This window comes from Etheostoma spectabile, chromosome 6 (assembly GCF_008692095.1).
Source record: "Etheostoma spectabile isolate EspeVRDwgs_2016 chromosome 6, UIUC_Espe_1.0, whole genome shotgun sequence".
In the NCBI taxonomy this organism is placed as follows: Eukaryota; Metazoa; Chordata; class Actinopteri; order Perciformes; family Percidae; genus Etheostoma; species Etheostoma spectabile.
In genome coordinates this window covers 17,297,784-17,308,482 of record NC_045738.1, presented here as the reverse complement: position 1 = coordinate 17,308,482, position 10,699 = coordinate 17,297,784, and the positions used below count along the sequence as shown (strand labels likewise).

Sequence of the window (10,699 nt, the reverse complement as noted above, 5' to 3'; positions counted from 1 at the left end):
CTAACTGCCAACAAGTGAAACATAGCAAAGCATCAGGCAGGGAAACGCATCTTTAAAAATATTGATAGATAAAACTGCATGAACGTTGTTTTTGTACACAACACATCACGGTTTCCTGTGAGACGAGCAGAATCACTGAATCTATAGCAACTCGCCAACTAACCAAATGATTAGCGGTTTTCTCATTGGGGGTGTTGTAAATAACAGTGTAACTGATTGGGAGTACACCTAAAAAAAAAATTTAATAAAAAAAGAACTATTAGAAATCTGGCACTTTTTATGGGTTGCAGACTATTAAAAGTAACTATGGAAAGAGTTTTTAGAAAACTTGGAGCATTAAGTTGATTTTGCTCAAAATAATGAAGTGACCTGAAATGGGAGGACCATGCCCCAAAAATAAATGCGGATTATATTCCTAAGGGAAATGCTGAAATATGGAAATGTGTCAACGTCCAAACTGTTTTTGAGTGTGTGTGTAAACAACACACTCTTATGGTTCCTTCTCATGCAGTTGCTGGTTGTGGTTGTTGAGACTTTGCTGCGGTTTGCGCCACAAACGGTATGAATACATTCTATTATTAAAACAAAAACTCTGAGGTCACTTTTTCTATTGACAACCCCTCCTTATCTAAAGACATCGTTTTTCCACAGTCATGTTCATATATCTTTTATAAAATAAATCTTATATTTCCAAGTATACAATAGTAAAATGGTACACTCTGCAGGAAAAAAAAAAAAAAGGTAACGGGAAACTCCATATATACACATAATACATCTTACTATTTTGGCAGACAAGAACAGGTTCAGTATCGTAAACAGCTCTGTACTCCCATTCATGACATTTCTGTATGTATTTTTTTTTGCTCCCTCTGTCCCCTTACATCCATTACTCCAAAAAAATTGTGCTTTAAGAAATCTCTTGCAAATCAAGGACCCTTTCCTTCGGTTTTCTCCTCAGGTAACACCCTGGTCCGCTGAGTAGAAGAAGACCGTCTCTGAACACTAGGTCAACGTCTTAAATGGTCACGTGGCTGCTAGTTCCCTCGGCTCGCCCAGCTCACCCAGGAAATGAGAGGCGGGGTCGGGAGGGCAACAACCAATGCATTCGGACTATAGATTAAAAGGTTTGTGAACTTTATGCTGTGGAAAGTTCAGGTTTACTGTATGTCAAACACTTTGATTATTATCCCTTTCAACATATTCCCCAAATGTTATGTTTTTGCTGGATGTTAAGATTTGTTATTTAGATAATGTGTGCTCATATGGGCTAGGCAGCATCAGATGTGTAGCAAATGTCTGAAATACTTTTCAGTACAGCTCACAAATATTTTAAGAATTTTTTTAAGAGATAATGATGGTAAATTTCTTAACTTTTTTGTCATCTGAACTTGGGTAAGCTTTGTGTCTTTGACAAGTAGTAGCATTTTATTGATGATTACAAAGCAGAAGTCTAGTTAAAGCTGTGCTTTGGATACAGGAATGTACACATGGAATGTGGAAAAATAGAGGAATGGAGGGAAAAAAAGGAGAGAGAGCAAGAGCTTTGGGTTTTGAGCTCAGGAGGCAGGAACAAAGTCAAGGTCTGGATGTGGGTACCATGAGAGCACCAGAGTGGGACTGTGGGCCATTAGTTGTCCTCATCGGTAAGCTCCTCCTCGGCGGTGGCTTTCTCAGCAATGGCCTCGAGGCTGTGTCTGCCTTTATACTCTGAGCCAGAGGAGCTGCCCGCTGGTCCGCCTTTACTCAGGTTACAGGTGAGAGCCGCATAGTGGATCTGCTTAAGATTCTCCTGGACTTCTCTCCTGGCGTGCTTCAGTAGGTCTGCCTGACCCTGAGGGGTAATGATCAAAGAGTTAGAACATAGCTACTCAGAGTGCGGCCTCCTTTCCTTGAAAATATAAATGTCATAAGAAAGATGCATTGTAGTCATTGCCATTTCATTTTAATGTTTACTTTTTTCAGGGTGGTGAAAATTGTGCAACAACATATCACCGGTTCTCCACTTTCTGCAACCCAGGCTGTACAACACAAGTGGAGGATGCCAACATCATGAAGAACTCCACTACCCGGACACACACTGTTTGCCCTCATACTGGAGCACACTCACTGCACCATTTACTTACTATTAGCATGACTGTAAATTCATAAAAAGTCTTAGTATAGTATATGGTGAAAAGTTATTAAAAAGTCAGAATTCAATAGCATTAAAATGTAACTAAAAAGTCATAGTTTGTCATTAAAAAAGTCATAGTATAGGATGTGACAAAAAGTTATAGTATGTCATAAAAAGTCATAGTATAGCATGTGACAAAAAGTTATAGTATGTCATAAAAAGTCATAGTATAGCATGTCATTAAACAGTGATAAGTCAGAGTATCTCATAGTATAGTGTGTCATACAAAGTGGTAAAAAGTCATCATATAGTATGTCATTAAAATGTCAAAAAAAGTCATTAGTATAGTATGTCAAAAAGTCATAGTATAGTATGTTGTGAAAATGTCATAAAAAGTCATAGTATAGTATGTCATAAAAAGGCATAGTATAGTATGTTGTGAAAATGTCATAAAAAGGTATAGTATGTCATAAAAAAGGCTCTCCTCTTCATTCACTCTCTAGCTTGCTCAACGACCGCTGAATTTTCTCTCTCTCTCACTTTGAACACCATGTGTTTTACAAAAACAATAACGCGATATTTGCTACATATTCTACCTTTATCAACATTTTTTTTTTTAAATCAATGTGATCAACTACTAACATCCACTTCTGTCACTTCCTTGTTGAAAGAAAACGGGACCAATAGGTTCCTCTCCTCTGACTGGTAAAGGCAAAACCTCTTCCTTTAAACAAGGACTCGGCTAACTTCCGATGTCCGACTGAATGAATGAAGTGAAATCCAAAGGCAATTCAGTCTGAGTATCAGGGTGGATGCTGCTGAAATACAGGGGATTTCTACATCCTCAGTCCTTCCGGTTGGTTTCCCAGCCTGTGTGCTTCAAACAGCTGTGCTTGAAAACCAGTCTATTACTAAGCTCAAACAGAAACTGCCATTTAACTAAACAAAAAAGAAAAAAAGGTAAATGTCCAACAGCAGCTACTGGAAATGTCAATAAGAAAAACTGCCCACGGCCACTGATCCTGACGTCCTCCAATGACTGGTGTTTGTGTGTGTGTGTGTGTGTGTGTGTGTGCCTATAAGTGACAACTGTGCGTTACCTAATCAGAAACATGCAGTACACAAAACATAGTGGAGGAATTTTTTAAATCTTTACGTAAGTAAACTTACAAATACAACACTGCTAAAACACTGTTACAAGTGAAAGTGCTGCATTGAAAATAAAGTAAATGAATGTTAGCATAATCAGGAAAATGTAAAAGTATTAAAAGTAAAAGAACTCAAGCCCTTGCGACTGTTCTACAATTATATAATATCGTTACATTATGATTACTCATCCATAATGCGAAAACAGGATTTTACTGTTTCAGTTGGTTGAAGTAGCGCTAATGTTTAACTATTTTATATAAGAATATAACTAAGGATTATTTTCATTCTGCTTCCAATTAATCGTTTGGTTTGTAAACAATTCTGAAATGGTGAGATATGCAGTCACAATTACCGGAACCAAAAAGGACACCTTTATGATGTGTTTTGTCAAACCAATAGTACAAAAATCCAAATTAACAAAAAATTAAAAGCAATGAATTCTTACAGGGCTGGAACCATGATCAATTAATTTTATGTCAGACTATTTGATTAATTAAGTATTAATTACGCAGTACTAATTTGTAAAGTAACTTAAGCTGTTAACCAATTGTAGTGGAGTATACATAGAGAGTGGCTTGAAAAGAAAAGACTCAAGTAGAGTACAAGTACCTCAAATTTGCAGAGACGTTCCAAGACTATTTTTCCTTCCCGATACCTGGAGTTGCGTATTGGCCAATACCAAGAACCGATCCGATACCAGCGTGGTAAAAAATATATATTTGATTATGTTTTAACAGCTGTATACTATTTTTCCCAAATGGATGGGATGTGATTGCTATCATTGTTGTTAAACTCTTTTGGAAACATGAATAAAACACAAACAATTAAGGCCACAGAACGTTGGACAACACTTTACTTGAAGGTGTAGTTAAGAGTGACATGACACTGTCATGACACATGAACCCTAACCCTAACTATAGCTTGTCATGACAAAAGTCACTTACTAAAAGAAGCATTATGACAAACGTTTAAGACGGTTTATGTTTATGTCATGTTCATGACAGTGTCATGTCACTCTTATGTAGATACCTTCAAGTAAAGTGTAACCAAACGTTCTTTTATTATCCAGTTTAACAGTCATAAAGGAAAAAGAACATAAACTATCTTAAAATAGATTTTCTTTGGGGCTAAATCACGTGGTATCGGATCGGTGCATAAACTTGAGTACTTGCCGATGCCAGCATTTTAGGCAGTATCGGAGGCATTTTTTGATATTGTATTGGTTCATCTCTACTGCATTGTACCGCCTGCTGTGAAAAAAAATCTCACCTTCAATATAGTGATGTTCCAGGTGAAGCTCTCCACCGCTTTGTGCAGCTTCCTCCCCTTCAAACCCTCCTTAACGGCCAGGTCATGGAGGTTCTCGTGAAATTCCATCGCTGCGAGAGAGACAGATGAGAACGAGTGTCAAGTCAGTCTTCATGGTTGGAACTCATGGTGGTTTGTGAAACAGAAGAGCAGCTGTGAGGTGACTAAAGTATGGGAGACATGACTGGGTGCTAGGCCTGTTGTCACAGCGAGGAAACACATTAGAGCAAAGGCACTGGCATGTCCTGTCAACATGGCACAGTCTCCTCCTGCAGCAGAAGGGTTGAGTATGTGGAAGGAGAGATTCTCTGGCTGTGGAGAAGGATTTCCCTCTCATTACTGTATGTCTGCAGTGTGAAAATGGATCGAAGTGACTGCTGCCACAGGTGTGCTGCATGTCAGGTTTGAAAAAACAAAACTGAGTGACCAAACTGATTTTCATTCAGCAAGTGTCAGTTATTTGACAGCTAACAAAAGGAAGATGCATCCTGGTTCTCTTGGGTCTCCTTTTTGTTTCAACAATTCACACAGTGATGCACTTAATTTCACTATGTAGGTTAAGGGTTTTCTGAGCATGTGTGCCCTCCTTCAGCAACACCTTGCTCCACCATCATAAATCTATATCCTGGAGTGAAAGGTCAGTAAGTGGAGGGTAAAACACAATGGCACACCCCAATGAGGTGTTGATGGGATGTCAAGTGACAGAAGTGGGCATAAACTGATGAATTGGTAAAAAACAAAGATAACTCAAAAGGAGGAGAAAAAAAGAAAAAAGAAAAAGCAGAGTTGAAGGAAGCAGCAAGGGAGGATGATAGGGAAAACAAAAAGCCCCGGAAACAGAGAGAGAGGCAGCGTAGGCAGACAGACATGACGTTCTTTCACTGTGGATTAGCATCAAGGCATCGAACAGAGGAGGGATTTGTCTCCTGAGGAGCTTTCCCATCTCCTCTCTCCCTCTTCCCTTTTTCCCCCCTTTGCATGACTGAGTCTGAGTAAGGACATGTTTAATGTCAGTGCAGCACTGACACTGCAGCAACAGGCACCCCCGGCCTGTGAGGTAAATAAACCAAAGGGAGATGCAGCAGAGTCCCTACTACTACTGTGTAACACACTTTTGCAGGGGAAATTCCTAGCGAGGATGCACACGTTTCCGCTTGAAACACTAACATCAGCTGGAGCCGGTTCTGGCCTGTGTTGGTGCGGTTGCCATGGAAACATGGCCTGCACAAGAGAGAGACCCCCTTGGTGTGAAATCTCCATAATAGGTGTGGGGTTGAGAAGTTTTAGATCTTCTCAGCTGTGGAGACAAGACTGCCACCAGAGCCCAGGTGTGAAAATAATCTTCGACAACAGACAGAATTTACTATCACATTAGTCATCTTTGAACCTCACATCACACGACTGTGGCTAAATCACACATGCACCCCCCCCCCCCCCCCCCTTTTTCCGGGTTCTAACCAACATGTACAATTATTTCTCTCTTCAATTTCACTTCGCTATTCTGTAATCTACCGAACTGCTGCTTTGCACGTGAACCACAACTGTGCTGAAGAAGGTGCACAGCTTCCTCTATCACACACAGACACACACAAGGTTGCCTAGCAACATTTTATGGAGTCTGCCAGGCAAGAAAGGGGGAAGCTCATTCTCAGCAAGGCATTTCAGACTGATCTCTGTGAGGTAATGCTGCAAGACTACAACTGTACATGCTCACATCATGTCTCACAGCAAGAAACAACTACAGTATGGAGTGGCAGACAGAAGAGCTGGACCTGAATTATTCATGGGATTGGTAATTCTTTCAACAAGAGATGATTTTATACGATCATACCATAAAATTCCACATAATCAGACACAACAGCATACCAAGGACAAGCTTTTGATTGCTCAATACAAAATGACAGCTACTGCTGCATTTTAATTATTTATATGATCAATTAATCTACTTTCTTGATTAACGTAAAAAAAAAGACAAAAGATCAAATTTTTCAGAGCCCAAGATGCCGTCTTAAGATCAATTTTTTTGTCTGACCCACAACCCAAAAACCAGAGATAATCAATTTAGATTACAATCATTACAACTCTCGGACTTGGGGGACACCATGGGCCATAACACAGTACGCAACAATGGAACATTACGTGCAATATTACAATTCTAAATTAAGCATATACTCCTACTTGTACTAAGATTTAATATTGTACATACATAGCTATATGCCTATCTGTGGTCCTTACTGTTATATTTTTGACAGTGTTAATTAGTATTTGTGCTTTACTGTTTACCAGTTGACAAATATGTTATAATTATGACAATTTACATCAACCTGTTTACATTTCTGGCACTGTGTACAAATACTTTTTTACCACCTTACTGATCCTATTTTATTATTTATATTTGCACTCTACATAGGAGTACACTTTCTAACTTCGTACTGCAGCTGGTGGACAACAATGTCCCTCATAGCTTGTTCAAAGTTCAGTCCACATTAAAGTGGATTTTGACACAAACTTTAGCCCTCAAATGTGGAACCTAAATGAGTTTTGGTGAAGGTAAATGTATTTTATTGTCACATACATGTTGCGAAACTAATACTCTGCATTTGACCTCCTCAAGGGAGCAGTGGGCAGCCATTTACAGCGCCCGGGGACCTAGTACATGTTTTTTGATGGTGGGGGAAACCGGAGCACCCAGGGTAAACACGCAGAACATACAAACCCCACAGAGAAAGGCCCAGAACGACCAGGACTCTGACCCAGGTACTTCTTGTTGGGAAGACACAGTGCTAATCATTGGGCCACCGTGCCAGTGAGGGAAGCGACATCACTGTTGAGTTGCAAACACCCGACTGTGTTCTCTGTTACTGCCTTTGTGTGGGGCTTTTTTCTGAGGGGAAAGTGGGCCCTGACTGAGCCAATGTGATGGATTATTCACAAATGTAATAGCTGTTGCTGCTGGAACGTTCTGCTTGCTGTAAACGGGGAATTGGGTTTACACTGACACCAGTTTGAACCAAAACACACACACACACACACACCACACACACAACACACACACACACACACACACACACACACACACACACACACACACACACACACACACACACACACACACACACACACACACACACACACACACACACACACACACACAAACACACACACCACACACAACACCACACACCACACACACACACACACACACAACACACACACAGGAAGAAGAAAAGAAATCAATGCTCAAGTTCATCAGTTTGCCATCTGTAGCGTCCTAGTTTGCTGTTATTCATTTGACTATTGTTTCAATCAAAAAAAAAACTTGTGAAATTGAGTGTCGTCTGTCCTCAAACAGGACTTTACTAACAATGAAATGTCTTTAAGATTATTTTTTGGGGCTTTTCCCTTTATTACATAGAGACAGTGGATAGGCATGAAAGGGGGAGAGATGGGGAATGACACGCAGCAAAGATTGTTGCGTGTTAACATGAGTAAGTAATAATGTAGAAAAAGATCTTATAATGTCTGGCAGACATCTCCTTCAGGTTTAAATACTTATTTCAAAAGAGTAACTTATATTTCAATGGAAGATGAGTAACAGGCAGAACTCGGGCACCACAACAGTTGACAATACACACTTGCACATGTGCTCGATGAATCAAACAATGCTTAATTAGTAATTGTGTTTAGCACACTGTACATACTGTAAACAATATATTGCTGTAGATCTATAAATGGCAGGCGAAACAGCAGTTGGTCCTCAAAATAAAATAAGAAAGACGCTTATTATGATTCGATTATTATGATTAAAACTCCCAGCTGCACAGAGGGATCTTTCTAATGTCAGTAAGCTCAACATCACAGCATCTTTTTCCCCAAGCCACTGGCTGGTAATTGTTAAGGGCTGGAAGGTGGTCATACTGAAAACATCACAGACAAAACAGCACAAATCCTTTGATCCCCGCATTGGTTAAAAGACACAGTCCTCCTCTTCTCTGATGTTCCAAGACAATAGAAATTTAATATTTTATAAGTCCATCCATCTGGAAACCAATTAAACTGAGCCAATGGTCCTATCTTCCACTCTCCCTTAGCTCTTCAATCGGGAAGATTGTTCTTGCCAGACAATGCTGCATTCATGTAAAAACTGTATTTTTTGTACCCATACGTCTGCATGGACTGCAATACTTGTTACATTAAACAAGAATTGTCGCAGAATAAACACCTCTGAAAACAACAGGGGCAAGGCTAAAACACACCGAAAGGAAAAGAGCTGTCGGTCCTCTGACAGTATCCTATGCCAATATTTTCCTTCTTGAGACTGTCTGTGTGCACATTCTTAAATCCAGCAGAGCCTTCCCTGAAGAGCTGCCAATAAAACTTTGCTTCCCAGAAAAGCTGACTGAAGTTAGTTTACCCCTGGTTGCATTAAGTCATTCTGTTACAATAGGCTAGAAAGTCAGGACTGCATAAACACATTAAATACACATGACGGTCTTACTAGTATCAAGCGTCTGGTGCAGAAGAGCTATACATGGACTGCCTCTGTTAGCTTTGATGTTGTCCAATTCACTCATCTCTCTGAACCCTAAACCAAACCGTGTAATTAAAATACTGCCCAAAGGCCGTCACTGGTGTGAATTAAACGCCTCTGTCTGAACTGCAGCTTTTCAAAGGGAAGCAGTGACTGGATCACATGCTTGAACACAATTCAAATGGTAATTCCACTTATGCAAATAAGCAAAGTATAATCAGTTCAATTGAATTTCATTATCGTGTGATCTGCGTTGTGTGGCTTCAGAGAGATGGTGGGTCCATTCGGCAAGCATTCAGGAGCGGTCTAATGGTGTCAAAAAACTGCCTTTTATAGTTGTACCACTTTGCCATCTGACCATCTCTTACCTGCTTTTTGGGTTTGTAGAATTCTCTCATACACCCCCTCAGAGTTTTCTAGTAGAGTCTTGCTGGTTTGGATCATCTGAGAGGAGACAAAACATGTTTATATTTGCCTTTATTTCCACATCAGAAAAAAATTGGCAACCCACAATAAAGCAGGGAGCAGTCTCCGTCTGGTGGCCGGGTGTTTCTATCCAGGGAGGGCTCAAAAAAACAAGCTGTTATTACAGGCATGGTGGTGGGCGTGGTTGCTGAATTGCATTTTTGAAAGCCAAAATTAGAGGAAAGGAGACACAAGCAATTAGGGGGTTTATTAAAAGGTACGTTTTTTTCCTCAAACAGGAACAGTGTCTCGTCATCTGGAGCTATAAATGTCAACCCAGATACTTGGTTTTAAATGCATCGCTTTTAAAATAAAAAAGGGTAGGCAATCACAGTGGTATGATTAGGATGACAGTAAAACGTAAACATTTCAGTAATCCTAAAACAGACCACTACGGTTTTATCTGTGAAATTGCAGCATTAAAAGATGCTAAGTTTAGCTCCTGTGGTGCTGTGCTCAACCCTAATTGAATGCAAAAACTCTGCTGACCTGCAGGTTGTTAAAAGTCTCATGGTGGTCGTTAAGACAGGCTTTGGGATCTATTTAAATATTAAATGCCAACAACGCAGCTGCCCAACACCACCCTAAAAAAACATCTGACTTCCTTACACAGGGACAACATCACATTGGTGTTTCACAAGGTTAATGGTGCATAAGTAGCCTGTCACAGACAGCGGTAAATACATACTGAGTGAACAGCGTGCCTAACAGGCCATCTGGATCTTTCTCTTTGATTATCATAGTAATAATCTTAGTAGATGTTTAAGTGTTTCATCTGACGGAGATAATACAGTACCCAAATGTTGCACTGCTTTTTATTTCAATTTGTGCCTGTTGGGCACTGGGGCCTTTGTTTATGCAGGATTGCTGTAATTGACTTGTACATTTAGTTGTACACTCCCTAATTTACTTAAGTGAAGCGCAAGGTTGTGTCACAAAGCCAGGCCGCCCTGCTCTGCTGCCAAAATGGAAAGGAAGAAAAGAAAAACACCATGTTATTCTAGCGCAGTGTAACAAAGCCACTCTGAAAAAAGAGCAGTGATAAACATCATGCCCCTAACATCGACCTCTGGAGCATACCAGCTCTGTGTACGGCCAGCGAGAGATGAGACAGCGTGGGGGGGGGGGGGGGG

The 10,699-nt window shown here is 40.2% G+C and overlaps 1 protein-coding gene across 1 annotated transcript in view; it reads right to left on the bottom strand.

The window, feature by feature from the left end:
- Window positions 1-653: 653 nt before the first annotated feature.
- Window positions 654-10,699, bottom strand: part of plcl2 (phospholipase C like 2) — a 42,400-nt gene continuing 32,354 nt past the window's right edge. Inside the window, exons 5-7 of the mRNA XM_032518098.1 lie at window positions 9,470-9,545; window positions 4,532-4,641; window positions 654-1,831 (exon numbers count right to left, since the gene is read on the bottom strand). Coding sequence (XP_032373989.1) covers window positions 1,628-1,831; window positions 4,532-4,641; window positions 9,470-9,545 — 390 coding nt within the window. The 3' untranslated portion in view covers window positions 654-1,627. The remainder of the gene's footprint in view (window positions 1,832-4,531; window positions 4,642-9,469; window positions 9,546-10,699) is intronic.